We start from the raw sequence: 22,987 nt of genomic DNA, 5'->3' as shown, positions 1-22,987 counted from the left end.
GTAGAGAATTTGCCTGCAATGTGAGAGACCTGGGTTCTATCCTTGGTTTGGGAAGATCCCCTGGAGAAGGGAAGGGCTACCCACTCCAATTCTCTGGCCTAGAGAATCCCATGGACTGTATAAAATATGGGTTTGCAAAGAGTCGGATATGACTGAGGGACTTTCACTTGTACATAATACTTTAAACTAGAACTCTTTATTTCTTGACAGATCTTTAATGCATTTATTTAGTGCAAGTTTTCATCTTATAGATGAGGAAGCCAAGGTTCAGAGATGGCAAGCAACTTACATGATTTATGACAGGAGCTCATGTTAACTTTGAGTAACATTTTTCACTGCTGCATCTTTTACATGAAGCAGAGCACAGGAGGGTAGTAAAGCATTGGGATTAAGTGGATGGGCCCTGGAGTCAGACTGCCTGAGTTCAAATTCTGACTGTGCCACTAACAAGCTGTATGAACCTGGGCAAATGACTGACCCTCTCTGTAGCGCTCTCTGAAAAACCATAAAATTGTAGTACTCACTTCATAGGGTTGTATAGATTGAAAGTGGTAACAGAGGTAAAGCCTATGGTGCATGAGTACACTGGCTACAACTGTTATTTCCCCAAAGGCAAAACATCAAAGGCCAGTCTGAAGGATTCAGATCAAGGGAGCAAAAACCTCATGTATTTATGCATGCAGATCATAAATACGTAAAAAGTGGGTTAGCAGAGTTCATGAATTTCCTTTCTTTACTTTTTCTCCCAATACATCATCAGTCTTTCCTCTTATCTGTGCTGGTAGGTACCCAAGAGATATCTAGACAAAATACTTTCATTCATTTGATCATAAAAGTACTTAGTCTGTTTAATAATTGGTGCCGTTGACACTATCAACCTTAGAAAATTGTAACAGTGTATCTTTGACAGCGGTAAGCGGTGAGCTGCCAGAATAACTGGCAGTCAGGCAATGTAAAAGATGCAACATTCTCACAAGTGTTTACCCAGCACAAGCCTTTGTGTTCCTACTGCTGTTGCCTGCTTACCTGTCACAGCTGGGTTTGAAAACACAAGCGTCCTTGTAAGTTTTTCAAAGGCTCTTTTGGTAAACAGGGATTTTTTTTTTTTTTTCTTCTCTTCTACATTGAATTTAGGCTGCCTTGAATTCTTTGCTATTTGATTTACTTTGTTCAGCAATAGAAGCTGAAAAGACAAAGGCCAGGTTTCTTCCCGAAGACCTGCACACATCGTTCCATTCTAATTTGTTCTTGAAGATTTGGCTCCTGAATACTCTGGCTCCAGGTGTGCAGTGTTTTCTTGATCCGGAGGACTAGATCCCGTGCCCCTCATCCTTTTCCCAGCATCAGCAGTTGGGGATGGGCTTTCTCTGTTGTTTGGATCAGTTGGGGTGGGGGTGGGGAGACTGTGAAGAGGAAGCTTAGCAAGCAGGGGTTTGCCAGGAAGACCTGTGAGTTCTTCAGTAATGAGGATGCCCTGGCCCTACCGAGTTCGTTCATCTGGAAAACTAGCTCATCTCTGTTCCGTGAGGCTGTCTTTCCTCCTGCCTCAGGCTGATCTGCGGTTTCCCACACTTAACTCTCCCCCACCCCCGCTCCCCCGACAAAGGTTTCTTGATTCCAAAAGACCTAATCGCTGACTCTATTATAGAGGGGATGGGACACTAGCAGGCATCCTCCCATCCAACGGGCAGTACAGAAGTACTCTCAAAGTGGGTAGAACTCTCACTTCAGTTCTCCACCAATCCCTCTTGCTCCTTAAACTGGGTGCCCGCAGGGTCCCCACGTTCAACTCCAGCCGTCTCCCAGTGCTGAGGTGGCCGCGAGGACCGGCTCCTCTTCGGGTGAGGCGCGACCTCGAGAAGGAGAAGGGCGCCGCGCCGCGAGGAAGGTGGGGCCGCCGCGACCGGGGAGGAAGGCCCCCGGAGCGGGAGGTCCCCGAGCTAGGCACGCGGGAGGGGGCGGACCCGAGGACCCAGCCGCCGGGAAGCCACCGCCCCGCCCCGCCCCGGCCCGCGGGTCCGCCGGCTCGCCAGCCGCGGCGCACGCGTGTGCGGGTGGGGGCAGCGCGGCCCTCCTGGCTAGTTGAGCGGCGCTCCCGCCCCGTCGCCTCGCGCCCGCGCCGCAGAGCCCGGCCAGCACCGTCCCGGCACCATGCGGAGGGTGAGTGTGCCCCGCCTCGAAAGCGCGAGGGGCCGGGGAGCGTGAGAGCGCGTCCCTCCCGCCCCGCTCCGGGTGACGGGGGAGCCGGGCGGGAAGGGCAGAGGGCTGGGACGGTGGGTCTCGCGGGGCCGCGGCCGTAGCCTGGGCGTGCGGAGGGGGGCGGCGCCCTTCGGACGGCGTGAGGGTACACGAGGGTACACGGGGGACCGTGGGATCCCTCCTCGCCTGAGGGCATCGGGTTCATCGGTTGCCTGCGGCCGCGCGGACACGTCGAGAGCTCTGTGTCCGCGCCTCCCCGAGCCCGAGGTGGGCTCTTCCCCGCACCCTGCGCCCCCCGTTTTGAGGAGAGCCCCTTTCCCCGCGTTCCCCAAGCCGGCTCGCCTCGCCGCTGCGTTCTGAGCTCGGCGCCTCGCTCGCTCCTCGGGAGCCTCGAAACTTTGCCGGCAGGCACGGTTCGGGCTCCTCTGGTGCACACGCAGGGAGCGGCGGGCCCCAGCCCGAGTCCTGCAAGTGACGGCGCCGCGGCGGGTGCGTGCGTTTGGAGGAGGTAGTGGTCCCCAGTCTTCTCCAGAAATGCGCTCGCTTATGGCGTTTGGAAGGCGCGGAGTGGAAACTCTAGTCGCTCCGGCTAGCCAGGCGCTGCCCACCGACGGGAACCCGCGCGGAGTCCCGGAGGCCGGCTCCCAGCACCTCCGTCGGGGCTGGGGGCGCCCTCGACAGCGGCTCCTTCCCCAAACCGCGAGTGTGAGGGTTTTGCTCACACCGTTCCCCCTTCACCAGAGCTCCTGGAGGAGGTGGGGGGGGGGGTGGCTGGGAACTCCAATCCACAGGCTGAAGTGCAGGGTTTATTCCACCCCAAGGAACAGTCTGAAGGTTGGTGGTGCTTGTTGTCCGCCCTGCAAAGCACGCTCACATGTCCTGCGCAGTTTAATCTTGCCTGTCTGCGGGAGCTGATTAACCTGGAAGTGTTGGTGATTGCCATGGAAGTGTCGGTGACTGACATGGAAGTGTTGGTGATTTTCTGAGTTATCAGTCCCCACATGCCGTTTGGATCTTAATCTTGGGGACCAGGTTGCTTTAATCAAATGCAGGATCTCGGCACTTACAGAGTAGAAGAGAGAGCAGAGGAAATTCAAGGAGATCCAGGTAGATACTGTGACATTTCCCCAGACCTCCTAAACACCAACGTTCATGACAGTTTATGTGTCAGAGCAGAGAGTGTTTTCTGAAGAGACAAGGTTGAGAGAGGAAATGGGAAATACAGTAATTCACCAGAGCTTGTGAATTTCTCTGGGTTGGAGTTGGGTTGGAGTTGGGTTGCTTTGTGACTAAGGTATGTGTGTGTGTTCAGCTCAGTCAGTCCCCTCTGACTCTTTTGAGAGTGCGTCTTGGCTCCTCTGTCCATGGGATTTTCCAGACAAGGATACTGAAGTGGGTTGCCATTTCCTCCTCCAGGGGATCTTTCTCACCCAGGTATCAAACCCGGTTTCTCTTGCCTATGCCTCCTGTGTTGCGAGACAGATTCTTTGCCACTTGAGCCGCCTAGGTAAGCCCTACATATGTGCTTATTAATTTGGTCACCTGTGACCCTTTCAAGACTTCCCTGGTGGCTCAGATGGTAAAGCGTCTGTCTACAATGCAGTAGACCTGGGTTCGATCCCTGGGTGGGGAAGATTGCCTGGAGAAGGAAATGGCAATCCACTCCAGTACTCTTGCCCAGAAAATCCCACTGACGGAGGATTCTTTACCACCTGAGCCGCCTAGGAAGCCCTATGTATGTGCTTATTAATTTGGTCACCTTTGACCCTTTCAAAGATTTCTTCCTCTCAGGGGCTAGGGTGTTTCAAAGGGAACTCTGGCCTGTCCTTTAGCAGGTGGTGCCAGGGTAAGTCTAATGTTTGGTGGGGGTGGGTGATATTTAGAGTGAGTTTATGTAGAGCAAGTGTGAATTGGCCTCAGCTGCCTCTGGAAAATCTATTAGTGAGCTGACATGGAAATTTACCTGGTTTGCCTTTGGAGTGAGTCCAGACCTGCTCAGGTGTGTCTGGGGAGAACAGGATTCCAGTGGGGCTGGCCAGCTAGTTTGACATGCCTGGCATCAGAAGAGCAGCAGAAATGGAAACTGGCGGGATTACTTGTTTAAACTCCAATTTCAGTAACCTCCTTTTACCTTGAGTGCCACTAGGGTTATTAAGGAAACAACTGAGATGGGATCTGTAGGACTAGGTAAGGTGTGTTAGATGGAGAATCTAGATTTGAGGATGGAGGGCACTGACCAAAGTATTTTGAAATGAGATTTGCATACTACCTTCTTTAGGATGAAAGAGGTGAATGCTTGCTAGAATGGCAGATTTCTGGGCTCAACCTCAGTTATTTTAAATGAGAACTTTTAGGACTGGAGCTCAGCAATTTGCATTTTAAACACCCACCACCACCACCACTATAAAGGAGTGAAAAGTGTTACTGTCTTTTAGTATCACTCAGTCATGTCTGACTCTTTGTGACCCCATGAACTCTTTGTGACTCTTTGTAGCCCTCCAGGCTCTTCCCTCCATGAGAGTCTCCAGGCAAGAATACTGGAGTGGGCAGCCATTCCCTTCTCCAGGGAGTTGAACCCAGGTCTACTGCATTGCAGGGGGACTCTTTACCACCTGAGCCACGAGGGAACCACCACCATAAGGCATATGTATTAAACATATGTGTGGACACTGTTCTAAGCTCTAGGAGTACAGAGAGCAGATGATAGCTAAAAACCTTGTTTTCTTGGAGGCTACATTCTGGTTGAGAAATTAGATGATACAGAAGTAAACAAATATTCAAATAATTTTACATAGTGATGAGTGCTATGAAGAAAATAAAGCAGGATAATGGAATTGTTGCCAGCTGAAGCTTGTACTGCCAATAAAGCACAGGCCAATAAAGTAAGAGATGAGTTGTTGAGGCAAGGAATAGCAACTTTATTTGGAAAGCCAGCAGACTACGAAGATGGAGTAATGTCCCCAAAATCCATCTTACCTAAGTTAGAATTCCGGCTGCTTTTATACTACTAAAACGGGAGGGAGTGTGGCTGACTGTTGCCAACTCCTTGGTGCCAGAATCAAGCTTGTTCTTGCAGCTGTCCAGGAGGGTCTAGTCACAATGTTCCCATAAATCTTCAACAAGACTAAAGTTATTCTCTCTTCTGCAACTTTTTGTCTCTATATGGATGGGAAAGTGTTATACTTTTAAAGGTCAGAGCCTTGGGAATGGGCTGTCCTGTGTATTTCAGGCTATAGGCAATATTCTTTTAGAAACGGATGGAGAACCTCTATGACTTAAGCTCAGGCAACAGAGCTCAAAGATTAGAGCTAAAGGAATAGGTCAATATGGAGTTGGGTTTGTTCTGTTACAGAATGGAAAGTGGATCTGGGAGTGAAACCATTTTAATTTGTGTGGGCAGGGAAGATGTTTCCAAGAAGTTGACATTTGAACTGTGAATTACACAGGAAAGGAAGTCAGCTATGTGAAGTTTTGAGGAAAGTGCTATAGCCTGAAGAACATCAAATGCAAGGCCCTGAGGTAGGAGCAGGCATGGCCTGTGTGAAAAACAGAGAGAAGATACCAGAATTGAAGCAGAGTGGGGTGAGGAGAGTGGAATGGAGAAATTTGGTAAGAAATTTGGATTTAGGCCTAAATGCAGAGGGATGCTCTTTTTTCCCCACTTTATTAAGCTTTTCATTTTGTATTGGAGTATAGTTGATTATCAATATTGTGCTAGTTCGAGGTGAACAGTGAGGGGACTCAGCCATACATATACATGTATCCATTCTCCAAACTCCCTTTCCATCCAGGCTGCCACATAACATTGAGCAGAGTTCCCTGTGCTATACCGTAGGTCCTTGTTGGTTAGAGGAATGCTCTTTAGAAGAGAATTTTAACTAAAGGAGTAGAATGATGTGGTCTGCTTTACTTGTTTGAAGATCAGTTTGGCTATGTGTGTAGAATGGATTATGGGATGGGAATGGTAGTGGTAGAGGGAGGCCACCTTTGAGTGCAGGAGTGATGGAGCCGGGGGAGGTATTTTGGAGGTAAAGTCAACTGAAGTTGCTGACGTGGGAGGAAGGAAGGGATAGGAATCCACATGTATGTTTAAGGTTGCTAACTGTGTGAATGTGTGTATGTGAGAGCGAGAGAGAGATATAGAAAAAGGTGGTTGGGCCTTGGTTAAAATGCCCCAGTGATAATGAAAATAGTGAGCATTCAGTGAACATTTACTGTGGTACATGTATTAATAAGAGCCCCCTGAAATAGTAACTCTTGTCACCATTCTACAGATGCAGTCACAAGCTCAGGAACATTGAGTATGTTGCTCTAGGCCACCCAGCTAAGTGTTGGAGCTGGAATTGGACCCAGGCTTGCCTGACCCCAAAACCCTTCTCTTGCCAGTCTACTCTGTTGCCTGCAAACTGTCCGCTCCTGTCTCGGACTTTTTCTGGTCCTGAAGAGAGAATTTTGCTGTTAGGAAGATGCATGTGGTGACCATTCAGCCATTGTAGATCAGTAAATGCAGAGGGAGGGAAGACATTCTATTACGTGGAAAGCAGTGACTGTTTTCCCTGGAGTTTTTGATTGAAAGGGAAAGTGCATGAGGGTGTTCAGAATGGCAGCACAGAAGATGCCCAGTAACTGGGTTTCTGCCGGGAGAAGCTGGCATGGTGCATACACCACTCTGCTTTGAACCTCAGGTGACCTCTAGAGAAGCCACCTGCTCGATTCTTCTTTCACCTCTTCATGTAGCTGGTTTAACATTTTGTTCTCTATTTTGCATCCAAAATGAGCTCCTTCCTATGAGAGCCAAGGGTTTCAAGAGTTACTTTAAAAACTTATTTGTACTCAGTGGAGAATAGATACATGTATGTGTATGGCTGGGTCCCTTTGCTGTTTACCTAAAACTATGACAAGGTTGTTAATTGGCTATACCCCAATACAAAATAGAAAGTTTATTTTTTTTAATTTATTTATTTTAATTGGAAGCTAATTACTTTACAATATTGTAGTGGTTTTGTCATACATTGACATGAATCAGCCATGGGTGTACATGTGTTCCCCATCCTGGAGTCCCCTCCCATGTCCCTCCCCATCCCATCCCTCTGGGTCATCCCAGTGCACCAGCCCAGAGCACCCTGTCTCATGCATTGAACCTGGACTGTCGATCTGTTTCACATATGATAAAATACGTGTTTCAATGTTATTCTCTCAGATCATCCCACTCTCGCCTTCTCCCACAGAGTCCAAAAGACTGTTCTATACATCTGTGTCTCTTTTGCTGCCTTGCATATAGGGTTATCGTTACCATAAAAAAATAGAAAGTTTAAAGTTTGGAGTAGTTGGGGGTGGTGGAAGAAGGAGGAGTCAGCAGTGAATCACTTATAAATAACTTTGAAGCAGGACCCGGAGCCTAAATTCCAGGAGGATAATGTTCATCCGTGGCCCAGAAGGAAAGACCTGAGACATGGATCAGCGATTGCAGCCCTTCAGTGTGAGTCAGCAGACCCCGAGAAAGGGAAATGCCTGCCACCTGGCCTATTTGTCTGCAGCCACTCCAACCACTCCCATTGGTGAGTTCAGTTCAGTTCAGTTCAGTCGCTCAGTCGTGTCTGACTCTTTGTGACTCCACGGACTGCAGCACGCCAAGCCTTCCTGTCCATCACCAACTCCTGGAGTTTACTCAAACTCATGTCCATTGAGTCAGTGATGCCATCCAGCCATCTCATCCTCTGTCGTCCCCTTCTTCTCCTGCCCTCAATCTTTGCCAGCATCGCAGTCTTTTCCAGTGAGTCAGCTCTTCGTATCAGGTGGCCTAAGTATTGGAGTTTCAGCTTCAGCATCAGTCCTTCCAATGAATATTCAGGGATGATTTCCTTTAGGATGAACTGGTTGGAGCTCCTTGCAATCCAAGGGAATCTCAAGAGTCTTCTCCAACACCACAGTTCAAAAGCATCAATTCTTCGGCGCTCAGCTTTCTTTATAGTCCAACTCTCACATCCATACATGACTACTGGAAAAACCAGAGCTTAGACTAGATGGGACCTTTGTTGGCAAAGTAATGTCTCTGCTTTTTAATATGCTGTGTAGGTTAGTCATAACTTTTCTTCCAAGGAATAAGCGTTTTTTAATTTCATGGCTGCAGTTACCATCTAAAGTGATTTTGGAACCCAAGAAAATAAAGTCTGTCACTGTTTCCACTCTTTCCTCATTTATTTACCATAAAGTGATGGGACCAGATGCCATGATCTTCATTTTCTGGATGTTGAGCTTTAAGCCAATTTTTCACTCTTCTCTTTCACTTTCATCAGAGGCTCTTTAGTTCTTCTTCACTTTCTGCTATAAGGGTGGTGTCATCTGCATATCTGAGGTTATTGATATTTCTCCTGGCAGTCTTGATTCCAGCTTGTGCTTCTTCCAGCCCAGCATTTCTCATGATGTACTCTGCATAGAAGTTAAATAAGCAGGGTGACAATATACAGCCTTGACATACTCCTTTTCCTATTTGGAACCAGTGTGTTGTTCCATGTCCAGTTCTAACTGTTGCTTCCTGACCTGCATACAGGTTTCTCAAGAGGTAGGTCAGGTGGTCTGGTATTCCCATCTCTTTCAGAATTTTCCACAGTTTATTGTGATCCACACAGTCAAAGGCTTTGGCATAGTCAATAAAGCAGAAATAGAGAGGGAGGTGGAAGAGGGGTTCAGGATTGGGAACACATGTACACCCGTGGCGGACTCATGTTGATGTATGGCAAAACCAATACAATATTTTAAAGTAATTAGCCTCCAATTAAAATAAATAAATTTAAATTAAAAAAAAAGAAATAGATGTTTTTCTGGAACTCTCTTGTTTTTTCGATGATCAGCAGATGTTGGCAATTTGATCTCTGTTTCCTCTGCCTTTTCTAAAACCAGCTTGAACATCTGGAAGTTCACAGTTCACGCACCACTGAAGCCTGACTTGGAGAATTTGAGCATTACTTTACTAGCATGTGAGATGAGTGCAATTGTGCAGTAGTTTGAGCATTCTTTGGCATTGCCTTTCTTTGGGATTGGAATGCAAACTGACGTTTTCCAGTCCTGTGGCCATTGCTGAGTTTTCCAAATTTGCTGGCATATTGAGTGCAGCACTTTCACAGCATCATCTTTCAGGATTTGAAATAGCTCCACTGGAATTCCATCACCTCCACTAGCTTTGTTCGTAGTGATGCTTTCTAAGGCCCACTTGACTTCACATTCCAGGATGTCTGGCTCTAGATGAGTGATCATACCATTGTGATTATCTGGGTCGTGAAGATCTTTTTTGTACAGTTCTTCTGTGTATTCTTGTCACCTCTTCTTATCTTCTGCTTCTGTTAGGTCCATACCATTTCTGTTCTTTATTGTGCCCATCTTGGCATAAATGTTCCCTTGGTATCTCTAATTTTCTTGAAGAGATCTCTAGTCTTTCCCATTGTATTGTTTTCCTCTTTTCTTTGCATTGATCACTGAGGAAGGCTTTCTTGTCTCTCTTTGCTGTTCTTTGGAACTCTGCATTCAGATGCTTATATCTTCCCTTTTCTCCTTTGCTTTTTGCTTCTCTTCTTTTCACAGCTATTTGTAAGGTCTCCTCAGACAGCCATTTTGCTTTTTTGCATTTCTTTTCCATGAGGATGGTCTTGATCCCTGCCCCCTGTACAATGTCACGAACCTCTGTCCATAGTTCTTCAGGGACTGTATCTATCAGATCTAATCCCTTGAATCTATTTTTCATTTCCACTGTATAATTGTAAGGGGTTTGATTTAGGTCATACCTGAATAGTCTCATGGTTTTCCCTCCTTTCTTCAATTTAAGTCTGAATTTGGCAATAAGGAGTTCATGACCTGAGCCACAGTCAGCTCCAGGTCTTGTTTTTGCTGACTGTATAGAGCTTCTCCATCTTTGGCTGCAAAGAATATAATCAGTCTGATTTCTGTATTGGACCATCTGGTGATCTTGTGTAGAGTCTTCTCTTGTGTTCTTGGAAGAGGTATTTGCTATGACCAGTGCGTTCTCTTGGCAAAACTCTATTAGCTTTTGCCCTGCTCTATTTTGTACTCCAAGGCCAAATTTGCCTGTTACTCCAGGTGTTTCTTGACTTGTTACTTTTGCATTCCAGTTCCCTATAAAGAAAATGACATCTTTTTTGGGTTTTAGTTCTAGAAGGTCTTGTAGGTCTTCATAGAACTGTTCAGCTTCTTCAGCATTACTGGTCGGGGAATAGACTTGGATTACTGTGTTATTGAATGATTTGCCTTGGAAACGAACAGAGATCATTCTGTCGTTTTTTGAGATTGCATCCAAGGACTGCATTTCAGACTCTTGTTGACTATGATGACTACTCCATTTCTTCCAAGGGATTCTTGCCCACAGTATTAGATATAATGGTCATCTGAGTTAAATTCACCCATTTCAGTTCATTTTAGTTTGTTGAGTCCTAAAATGTCAATGTTCACTCTTGCCATCTCCTGTTTGCCACTTCAATTTGCCTTGATTCATGGACCTAACATTCCAGGTTCCTATGCAGTATTGCTCTTTACAGCATCAGACTTTACTTCCATCACCAGTCACATCCACAACTGGGTGTTGTTTTTGCTTTGGCTCTGTCTCTTCATTCTTTCTGGAGTTATTTCTCTACTCTTCTCCAGTAGCATACTGGGCAGCTACCGACCTGGGGAGTTCATCTTTCAGTGTCCTATAGTTTTGCCTTTTTATACTCTTCATGGGGTTCTCAAGGCAAGAATACTAAAGTGGTTTGCCATTCCCTTCTCCAGTGGACCACATTTCATCAGATCTCTCCACCACGACCCATCCATCTTGGGTGACCCTACACGGCATGTCTCATAGTTTCATTGAGTTAGACAAGGCTGTGGTCCATGTGGTCAGATTGGTTAGTTTTCTGATTGTGCTTTTCAGTCTGTCTGCCCTCTGATGGAAAAAGATAAAAGTGCTCCTAATTCTGCACGTCTGTAACTAAGTTTGTTTTTCTGCCCTCTAACTCTGCAGGAGCTACACTTCACTTGCCTCTATGCTAAATACATACATCCCCTATCTGGTGTTTACCTTTACAACACCCTTCCCCTTGTAGTTACATGTCAGGAACTGCCAGATGCAGTCGCTGGGTTACTGACGCCAGTTTATGACTGCCTTTGAAACAGTGCAAGAGGAAGAAAGCAAGATCCTGCCACCTTTGCTTCCTTGTCACAGACTCCTGACTGGGAGCACTTGCCTTAGGGGTGTAGTTCTTGAGGCAGGAGCATGCTGTGTTCCCTTCACTGCCAGCTGAGAATAAAAACACCATTCTATTTCTTCCAAAAAAAAAAAAGTTTAAAGTTTGAAAAAAGGAGTTAGAAATCAACTGTGGAAAAATAAGGACAATGGTAGTTACTACTTATTGATGGCTTATCTGTGCCAGCCATGGGTCATCTCCCTTCATGTTTGTAACAGCTTTAAAGTGACACTTAATAAGTGATGCATTTACATAAAATTTAAAAGATACGAAGGTTACAGTGAACATTGTTCCTCCTACTCTGTTGCTCAGCTAGCTGCTTCCCTTCCCCTAGAAATGATTGAGGTTAAACCCATTTCTTGTGTACTTTCAGAAATAGTCTGTGCAGAGACACAGCAGATGTATACTCACGTCCCCCACCCTGCTTTTTTACACACAAATGTAAATGTTAGCATATAATGCTAACATATAAATGCATTTTGCTTTTTTCTGTGTACACAAGATTGGTGTTTGTAGAGCTACCTGTTCTTTTTATGGCCTCACGTGGTATCTTTACATGGATCTGCTGGAATTGGTTTTTCTAGCCTTGCTACTATCAGCAGTGCTGAATACGCTTATATATACATGATTTCATATGAGTATATCTGTGTGATAAATGTCTGGATCAACTGATACAAATGTCTTTACCTTTGTTAGGTAAAGCAGCATAGTGTTGGGGAGGTATCTATATAAATATATAGACACATAAATATAGCCCATATTTAGAAGCCAGATTGCCTGGGGTGGGCTTGACTGCCATTTAACAGTATGTGCATGTCACTTAACCTCTCTTTAACTCCCTTGCCTGACTTGTAAAATAGGAATAAAAGTAATACCTATTTAACACAATAGTTATGAAGGTTGTATCAGTTTGTGTTGATTTGTTAAATCATCCCAAAGTTTAGTGACTTAAGACAATAACTGTTTTACTCAGCTTGTGAGTCGGTAGGTTGGCTGGGTGGCTCTTCTTGTCTTGGCCAACCCGACTGAGCTCCACTGAGTCCTCTCCAGCTTTGTGGTCCTGGTGGGTCAGCTGGTAGCCGGAGGATCTAGGGTGGCCTCACTCATGTCTGGTAGTCAACAAGTGAGTTGGTCTTCGGGGACCTCATTTAGGGTGGCAGATGTTCATGTGGAGGTCTCAGGGTTCAAAAAAGCAGCAAGAGATGGCAAACCCCAAAGCACAAGCGTTTTTCAGATCTCTGCTTATGTCGTATTTGCTGTTGTCCCATTGAGCAAATCAGGTAGCCGGCCAGCCTTAGAGTCCATGTGGGAGGGGACTCTCCAAGGACAGGGATACAGTAAGTTTGCCAAATGTTTCCCATTTTGGCAAACAATCTGCCACAAAAATTGAATAAGTTAATAATTGTAAAGTGACTGACTAGTACAGTGCCTGGCATATTGTAAGTGCTGTGTAAGTTTATTAAATTGAAAAAAGAAAGAGGTATCACCAAATTGAAGCATTGAGGCTTTCAAATTGTGGTGCAAGAGAAGACTCTTGAAAGTCCCTTGGACAGCAAGGAGATCCAACCCAGTCAGTCCTAGAGGAAATCAACCCTGAATGTTCATTGGAAGGGCTGATGCTGAAGCTCAAACTCCAGTACTTTGGCCACCTGATTCGAAGAACTAACTCACTGGAAGAGACCCTGATGCTGGGAAAGACTGAGGGCAGGAGGAGAAGGGGTGACAGAAGACAAGATTGGTGACACAGGTTGGATGGCATCACCAACTCAATGGACATGGGTTTGAGCAAACTCGGGGGGATAGTGAAGGACAGGCAGCCTGGCGTGCTGCGGTCCATAGGGCCACAAAGAGTCGGACACAACTTGGTGACCGAACACCACCACCAGTTACCAGTCTGCTCTCGCTCTTCACCTGCCTTTGCCATGTGTTAGTGCTGTCTTCCCGTTTCTTCCTGACACTGTAGCAGTGTGGTTTATCCGTGAAGAGGGGGGTGTTCTTGTTCCCATTTCACATATAGAAAAAGTGATGCTCAGAGATGTCAAGTCGTTTTTTTCAGATGCTCTGGGCCAGACAACAGTGTGAATCCTTTGTGTGTCTAACTCTAAAGCCCTGCAGCTTGTCCTGATGCTCTGGGTAGGGGTACCATTTCTGTGTCCCTGATACTCAGTGCACGGCACTCCTGCCCACCCTCTCATTTCATGACTGTGAGGTCCACTTCACATTTGGGTCTTACCAAGTCGAGAGGGATCTGTGATCCTGTTGCAGTCTTTCACAGTGACTTTAATTTCATCCTGGCTCACCAAATTCACAGTAGAGTGTCAACCACAGAGATAGTAGGCTCTGTGCGAAGGGATGATAAAGGGAAACCTGTCACTTTATCACTTAAATTCAGAAAGTAGTTGAGTCTGACCTTATTTTGTTTATTCTTTCTTCTTTTCCACTCCTTACATCTTTTTTTCCTTCACTTTCTCCTGTTCGAGGCAGGAATCCCATTCCCGAAGGGGCAGATGTGAAGGTAGGAGACACGATTTCATACTGGTTCAGGACTTGATCTCTGGAAACAGATTGCCTGAATTCAAATCCAGCTCAGCTATTTATTAGCCATGTGACTTGGATTGGCTCACTTGCATTAATGGATTTTTCTGAAGGCTGAGTAATAATCTGTCCAAAGTGCTCTGTTACTATTATGTAGCAGATGACTTTTGCTTCCGTGTTGTCCATTCTGTTTCACATCCCTGCTCCTCCAAACCTATTCTTCTGCCCTAGATATGTCTGACGCTTATGGAGCCTTTACTCTAGGTGCCTTATGTGTAATTAGCCCATTTAATCCTCACAGCAAACCTCTTAAATAAGTGCCATTTTATCCCCATGCTCAAGTGAGGAAGCTAGAGATGCTGACCAGCTAAGTAATTTGCCCAGGATACCACAGCCAATAAATGATGTAGCAGGGATTTTAAACCAGGCATCCTGGCACCAGAGTCTGTGTTCTTAATGTTTATGCTAATAAAAAAAAAGAATGGGATGGAAGGTTGGGGATTTAAAATTGAGAGCTTCTGCTCTAGGTAACGGCGAAGGCAATGGCACCCCACTCCAGTACTCTTGCCTGGAAAATCCCAGGGATGGAGGAGCCTGGTAGACTGCAGTCTATGGGGTCACTGAGGGTCGGACATGACTGAGCAACTTCACTTTCACTTTTCACTTTCCACTTTCCTGCATTGGAGAAGGAAATGGCAACCCACTCCAGTGTTCTTGCCTGGAGAACCCCAGGGACGGGGGAGCTTGGTGGGCTGCAGTCTATGGGGTCACACAGAGTTGGACACGACTGAAGTGACTTAGCAGTAGCAGCAACAGCAGCTCTAGGTAAACTGCTGGTGAACTCGCAGGCAGCCTCTATCCTTGGCAGCTGTTAAGCATAGCCACATGAGCCTTAGACCAAAAATCTTTGGGCAAAAAAACATAAATGAATAAACTTTCAGTCCTTTTGCCAAAAACCTTTCCACTTTAATCATGGTAATCCTAACAAGATTTCAGGCATTATGTCTCTCTCGTAACCGAGGTGTTGACCTTTGAAAATACATGGAGGTTTTTTTTTTTTTAAGGTTTGAGAATCAAGCTAGCTGGTTCTGAGTCTTGCCAGTTCTTGCTCCTTTTGATGGAGTGCTTCTCTGGTGGCAAACAATGCTTACCAAAGCAGCAGAGGGGATAAAACATAAACACCGCAGGTAATTCATGGCTTTCTGAATTTAGAGCCCTGCATATCTTCAGGTTAAAGGAAACAACTGAGGTGGTTTCGCAAGCGTTGTTTGTACGTGGACTAAATGTAATGTGGTAACGCTCATGGAACAGATATTTCAAATGAACCTCCTAATGTGTGCTAGACATCATGGTGAGTGAACGAGCTCTGAGCGGCACTGATCTTGTCAGAGGGCTTGGAGTCTGTCTGAGGAGGTGGTGAAGCAGTTCTGCGAGTGGTGGCATGCTGTTGCAAAGGTGGTGGAGGTGGTTGTTCAGTCGCTCAGTCGTGTCTGACTCTTTGCGACCCCATGGACTGCAGCACGCCAGACTTCCCTGTCCTTCACCAACTCCCGGAGTTTACTCAAACTCGTGTCCATTGAATCGGTGATGGTATCCATCCATCTTGTCCTCTGTCATCCCCTTCTTCTCCTGCCTTCAGTCTTTCCCAGCATCAGAATATTTTCTAATGAGTTGGCTCTTCGCATCAGGTGGCCAAAATTTTGGAGCTTCAGTTTCAGCATCAGTCCTTCCAATGAATATTCAGGATTGATTTCCTTTAGGGTTGACCGGTTAGATCTTCTTGCAGTCCAAGGGACTCTCAAGAGCCTTCTCCAACACCACATTTTAAAAGCATCAGTTCTTTGGTGCTTAGCCTTCTTTGTGGTCCACCTCACACATCCGTACATGACTACTGGAAAAACCATACCTTTGACTATACAAACCTTTGTCGGCAAGCTAGAAGGTCCTTTCTTACTCAGGGCAGGGGTGGAGGGAAGGTTCATAAAAGCTTTCAGACAAAGTGACTGTTGACAGAGACTTGAAGCCTGAGCAGGGCAACCAGGAAAGAGGAGGAGGATTTCATTCCATGTGGGATAAACAGTGTGTGCAAAATGGGGAGAGGAGTAGCACGCCAAAAGAAGCGAGAGGCATGTAGAGTAGCTGCTGCCTAGAGCGCAAGGGAGCACACAATAGTTGAGGAGGGAAAGAGAAGGGGAAAAGCCCCGTCGGCTGTGGAGGTCATGTTGAGAAGTGTCCAAAGAACAACCAAAAGCCATTGAGAGCTTCTAAGCAGAGTTCTGAAAATCAGACATTTGCTTCAGAAGTTTCCGTTGCCCATAATGTGGAGTATGGACTGGAGGTGGAAAATTGGGGTAGGAAACCTGGTTAGGAGGCTATCAGTCATTGATCCTGATGACCATGACCAGAGGGTAAAGGGAAAGGGCTTGTTCTATTTGAGTCATGTTTTGGCAGTAGAGTCAGTAGAACTTAATGACTGATAGGATGCAGTGGGGGCTTCCCTGGTGGCTCAGCGGTAAAGAATCTGCCTGCAATGCAGGAGATCCAGATTAAACCCTTGGGTCTGGAAGATCTGGAGGAGGACATGGCTAACGCACTCCAGTATTCTTGCCTGGAGAATCCCAGGGACAGAGGAACCTGGCAGCCTGCAGCGTAGGGTTGCACAGCCAGATACGACTGAGGAGCTAAGTAACAGCAGCAGGATGCAGAGGATCAGGGAGGACAGGGGTTAATGTGACAGACTCCATGACCTTTTATGCTTTATTATATATGCATAGATCCTTAAGTAAGACACACTGTTATTCTGCCTGTCTTTAAATTTTGTATGTATCCCAACATATACACCATATGTGTGCGTATGAATGTATTATGTATTCTTATAATTTGCTTTTTTGCATGATGTGGCATTTATCCATTTGATACCAATAGCTGATAATGGATTTTTATAGTATGTTCACAAAATGAAATAACTGTGTAATTAAGTTATCCTTTGTCTTTTTGCCATATATTTAGGTTGTTTTAAAGCAGTGCTGCTGTATTATTCTGTGTATCTACTTGTTTGCCAGGGTATTTAGAGGTGGGTAGTGGGACTGCAAGGTAATCGTACTGTCCATTCTGCTGGATATTGCCATACTCTTCTAAAGAGATTGATCGGCAGTTTATGAATGGCCTGTATTTTTACCAAATGCTTGGTACTGTCAAGAGTGTAACTTTTTTTTTTGCAAATCAGACATGGGTAGAATATTATCTCACTGGTTTTAATTTGTATTTCTCTGATTACAAGTATAGTTGAACATAGGTTTATGTATTCATTTGCCATTCAACTTTCCTCTTTTGTGAAATATCAGTTCATATATTTTGCTTATTTGTCTTTTATATTGTCTTTTTCTTACTGAGTTGCAATTTTTCCAGTTTATCTTTTTTAATAGAATATTTTAAATTTTAATGTATTTGAGGTTGCCAGTTCATTCCTTTGTGGTTTGTGCTTTTTGTTTCATAAGGAGTCCTTCCCTGTCTGCAAACTAAAGATATTTACATATGTTTTTCCTAAAAAGAATTTAAGCTTTGTCTTTAGTATTTATATACCCATTTGAATGCAGGGTTCTAAAGAATAGCAAGAGGAGATAAGAAAGCCTTCCTTAGTGATCAATGCAAAGAAATAGAGGAAAAGAACAGAATGGGGAAGACTAGAGATCTCTGCAAGAAAATTAGAGATACCAAGGGAACATGTCATGCAAAGATGGGCACAATAAAGGACAGAAATGGTAGGGACCTAACAGAAGCAGAGGGTATTAAGAAAAGGTGGCAAGAATACACAGAAGAACTGTACAAAAAACATCTTCATGACCCAGATAATCATGATGGTATGATCACTCACCTAGAGCCAGATATCCTGGAATGGAAAGTCAAGTGGGCCTTAAAAAGCATCACTACGAACAAAGCTAGTGGAGGTGATGGCATTCCAGTTGAGCTATTTCAAATCCTGAAAGATGATGCTGTGAAAGTGCTGCACTCAATATGCCAGCAAATTTGGAAAACTCAGCAGTGGCCACAGGACTGGAAAAGGTCAGTTTTTATTCCAATACCAAAGAAAGGCAATGCCAAAGAATGCTCAAACTACCACACAATTGCACTCATCTCACACGCTAGTAAAGTAATGCTCAAAATTCTCCAAGCCAGGCTTCAGCAGTATGTGAACTGTGAATGTGCAGATGTTCAAGCTGGTCTTAGGAAAGTCAGAGGAACACATGAGAAATAAAAAAATTTAAAAAAAATAAATAAAATAAAATCACACACACACACAAAAACAAAAAACAAATTGCCAACATTTGCTGGATCATGGAAAAAGCAAGAGACTTCCAGAAAAACATCTACTTCTGCTTTATTGACTATGCCAAAGCCTTTGACTGTGTGGATCACAACAAACACTGAAAATTCTGAAAGAGATGGGAATACCAGACCACGTGACCTGCCTATATAGAAACCTATATGAAGGTTAGGAAGCAACAGTTAGAACTGGACATGGAACAACAGACTGGTTCCAAATAGGAAAAGGAGTACGTCAAGGCTATGCATTGTCACCCTGCTTATTTAACTTCTATACAGAGTACCTCATGAGAAATGCTGGGCTGGAAGAAGCACAAGCTGGAATCAAGATTGCCAGGAGAAATATCAATAACCTCAGGTATGCAGATGACACCACCCTTATGACAGATAGTGAAGAAGAACTAAAAAGCCTCTTGATGAAAGTGAAAGAAGAGAGTGAAAAAGTTGGCTTAAAGCTCAACATTCAGAAAACTAAGATCATGGCATTTGGTCCCATCACTTCATGGGAAATGGATGGGAAAACAGTGGAAACAGTGTCAGACTTTATTTTGGGGGGCTCCAAAATCACTGCAGATGGTGACTGCAGCCATGAAATTAAAAGACGCTTACTTCTTGGAAGGAAAGTTATGACCAACCTAGACAGCATATTAAAAAGCAGAGACATTACTTTGCCAACAAAGATCCGTCTAGTCAAGGCTATGGTTTTCCAGTGATCATGTATGGATGTGAGAGTTGGACTATAAAGAAAACTGAGCACCAAAGAATTGATGCTTGTGAACTGTGGTGTTGGAGAAGACTCTTGAGAGTCCCTTGGACTGCAAGGAGATCCAACCAGTCCCTCCTAAAGGAGATCCTGGGTGTTCATTGGAAGGACTGATGTTGAAGGTGAAACTCCAATACTTTGGCCACCTGATGCGAAGAGCTGACTCATTGGAAAAGACCCTGATGCTGGGAGGGATTGAGGGCAGGAGGAGAAGGGGACGACAGAAGATGAGATGGTTGGAAGGCATCACTGACTCGATGGACATGGGTTTGGGTGGACTCAGGGAGTTGGTGATGGACAGGGAGGCCTGGCGTGCTGCGGTTCATGGGGTCGCAAAGAGTCAGACATGACTGAGTGACTGAACTGAACTTAGTATTTAGACCATTAACCCACTTGATATTAAGTTCAACATATTAAGTGAGTTAGGAATTTAGTATTTCCCCCCATGTTGATAACCAACCACTTTAGCAACACTTACTGAATTCCCATCCTTTCCTCACGAATGTGAAGTGCCACCTTTTGCATTTATCAGGTTTCCATATATGGATGAATCTGTGGTCTCTTTTTTCAGATCTTGCTAATGCCTGATGTCAGATAGTAGTGTCACCTTACCGCATTGTTCTTGAGTATGTTTAAATGCTTTGTTCATTGATGTGTCTAGTGCCTAGATCAATGGCAGACCCATAGGAGGGGCTCAGTAAATACTATTGAATGGCTGAAGCAGTCTCCTATGGTGCCAGCTAAGTCAATAGTCCAGCAGTTCCTGACACTCTGGACAGTAGCTTACCTTTGGGAAGAGGAGGAGGAGACAGTCAGGAACACCATCCCTCGCTTCTTCCCCCCCTTACTCTCTGCTGCCTTTTGTCTCTTTTTATTCAGATCAAACTTGAGGAGAATGAATTCTAAGCCAGCCCAACAAGTACTACTCAATAATGGCTTCGGCTTGCAAGTACAAGGTTAATTGAGAGTGGGATTGCTGCTAATTGTGACCTTGGAGGATTTTGATCACAAATTGTAGATAGCTCTGTGAGGTTCTTTGAAATCTGGCCAGTATCTGGGCCCTTAAGTTTTGGAAATAAGACAAGGGTCCCCTAAAATTAGGCCTTCTATGCATTTGGACATCTCTATTTTGCAGGTTAGAGTAGTTTCAAAAAAGACTTCTTTCTGTAGTGTAGTTCTTAGCAACTGTTGTTAATAAAGAAAAACACTGTCTACTAACGCTCGTGACATGAAAACATTGTACTAAGTGCTTTGTATATACATGTACAGTTAATTGATTCTTCAAAGCCATCTTTTTTTGTTTACTTTTTGCAGCAATGGTAATTCTTCATTTTTTCATTCATCTGATTTTCTTAAACCTTATTAGACTAAATTAGGGACCAGGACTGCTACTCCAAAAACTCACAGTTAAGTGGAAAGCAGACTTTTAAAGAAATATTTGCTATGCAATGTGATAATTGCATTTACAAAAGCATATCCGAAATACAGCCTAGAAAAGAGCCTGTTTAACTCTGAGGGGCAGAAGAGAGTCGGGGGAATCTAGGAAGAGGGTTTTAAATAGGACGTGACACCTGGGAACACTTGAGGGCCTCTGTCTGGGCCTCTGGCTTCGCCTGTTTACTCCCGCCTCGCCCTGATCTCTTCTCCTCAGTGAGCCTGTCTCTCTACTTGCTCATTTTCACTGATGGCTTCTTGCCTTCACCACAAGTTTAAAAAACTAACTTTTTAACAAGTTTATTGAGGAATGGTTTACATATTATGAAACTGGCCAATGGTAAGTGTGTAATTCAGTGATATTTAGTAAATTTCCTGAGTCAAAATCATCACTTAAAGTAGTCTTGTGTGTGTGTGTGTGTGTGTGTTTTATTTATTTATTTTTTTATAAAGTAGTCTTAACCTCGGTCGTCAGCTGCAAACTGGAGCTCGGGGAAATGCCGTATCGTCTCTGTGCACATCCACCAGGCAGAGCTGGGATTCGTGCTAGAGTTACAGCTTGTGAAAGCACATTCAGGTTTTCAACGGGGAAATGAGCCCACAGAGGTCTTCAGTATGAGGGCACCTTCTTTGTTAATTTGGCACCTAAGGACTGGATATGTTATGAAACTGGAAACTGTGGTTCACAGAGGGTTTAGGTAAAAACACTGGGAAAGAGGCTTGGATTAGGTGCTGTTTGAATGTGAGTAAAATACCTTAAGAATTCAACCATAACACATAAGCAACCAAACAAGAAGCCTTAAAAAAATAAAAAGTTAACCAGCAATCAATGTGTTCGTGATACAGCCACAGTTTAAAATACGTACTTGTGCTGTGAATAATAAACCACTCTGTTTACTTCTCTTCTAAACCATTATGCTTATTAACTGGCTTTCCAGGGTATTTACATTGATTTTCTAATGGAGAACATTTTGGTTTTCCTCCCCTCACCTCAAGCAAGCTGTGACATGGAATAGTCAAAGAGGCAGTTCAAAGGTGCGAGGCTCCCCACTCTTTTGAGTCTAAATCACAGGGTTTGAGGTATCCTGACAATTGAATTAGCTGACTGGTGCAATACTATAAAACACTTTATACATGATTTGTGTTGCCTTCAGAGATGGCAGAAACAAGACTATTTATAATAGGCCAGGACTGTCTGGACGCTGACTGGCCACCTTCCTGCCTTGTGAAAGGGAGGGCAGTGGCTCCTGCTATTCTACTTTGAATTATGCGTTGTGTCCCGCATTTCAGATTTTTGAATATTAGGGCTGGGAAAATGGCAATAGTGCCTGAGATATTTGTTGACAGAGTAAAAAGCTCTTTCAGTTCAGTTCAGTTGCTCAGTCGTGTCCGACTCTTTGTTACCCCTCAATAAAAGGAAGGCTCAGACCCAGCCCATGCAGAGAGCACTGCAGGATTAGTCTGCTTGGCTGCCTCTTCATGCATCCGTCATTGTAATGATGGAGTTGAATGTGCAGAAGCCCTCACCTGCCCCTACTTCTGGATTCAGAAACCATGGGAATAGTTTCAGTTCAATATCAGGACAACCAAGCAGAGGTTACTCGATGGTGGTATGTATGCATTTAAGGTCAATATCAAAGAAAAGAAATAAGAGATAATTCTAAGTTCAGTATTTTATTTATTTATGATCAGAGTCATTTTTCAGGAAGTAATCTAACACCTGCCCTAAAGCGGAGATTGGTAGGCTTTCTCTTTGAAGGGCCAGATAGTAAGAGCTTCCTGGGTCATATGGCTGCTTGTCACGGCTACTTAACTATGCAATGTGAAAACAGCCATCAATTCAGTTCAGTTCAGTCGCTCAGTCGTGTCCGACTCTTTGCAACCCCATGAATCGCAGCACGCCAGGCCTCCCTGTCCATCACCAACTCCCAGAGTTCAGTCAAACTCACGTCCATCGAGTCGGTGATGCCATCCAGCCATCTCATCCTCTGTCATCCCCTTCTCCTCCTGCTCCCAATCCCTCCCAGCATCAGTCTTTTCCAATGAGTCAACTCTTTGCATGAGGTGGCCAAAGTACTGGAGTTTCAGCTTCAGCATCATTCCTTCCAAAGAACACCCAGGGCTGATCTCCTTCATAATGGACTGGTTGGATCTCCTTGCAGTCCAAGGGACTCTCAAAGAGTCTTCTCCAACACCACAGTTCAAAAGCATCAATTCTTCGGTGCTCAGCTTTATTCACAGTCCAACTCTCACATCCACACATGACCACTGGAAAAACCATAGCCTTGACTAGACAGACCTTTGTTGGCAAAGTGATGTCTCTGCTTTTGATATGCTATCTAGGTTGGTCATAACTTTCCTTCGAAGGAGTAAGCGTCTTTTAATTTCATGGCTGCAGTCACCATCTGCAGTGATTTTGGAGCCCCCAAAATAAAGTCTGACACTGTTTCTACTGTTTCCCCATCCATTTCCCATGAAGTGATGGGACTGGATGCCATGA

General features: G+C 44.7%; 1 protein-coding gene across 2 annotated transcripts in view; it reads left to right on the top strand.

Moving 5' to 3' along the window:
• The first annotated feature begins 2,032 nt into the window (after nucleotides 1-2,032).
• Nucleotides 2,033-22,987, top strand: part of TMCC3 (transmembrane and coiled-coil domain family 3) — a 286,943-nt gene continuing 265,988 nt past the window's right edge. For both annotated transcript variants that reach the window (XM_061415756.1, XM_061415762.1), the window contains exon 1: nucleotides 2,033-2,160. In XM_061415756.1, the coding sequence (XP_061271740.1) occupies nucleotides 2,152-2,160 (9 nt within the window). In that variant the 5' untranslated portion in view covers nucleotides 2,033-2,151. The remainder of the gene's footprint in view (nucleotides 2,161-22,987) is intronic.

Source organism: Bos javanicus, chromosome 5, assembly GCF_032452875.1.
Source record: "Bos javanicus breed banteng chromosome 5, ARS-OSU_banteng_1.0, whole genome shotgun sequence".
Lineage (NCBI taxonomy): Eukaryota > Metazoa > Chordata > Mammalia > Artiodactyla > Bovidae > Bos > Bos javanicus.
Note: the sequence above shows the minus strand (reverse complement) of the source record. Positions and strands in the feature narration are given on the sequence as shown.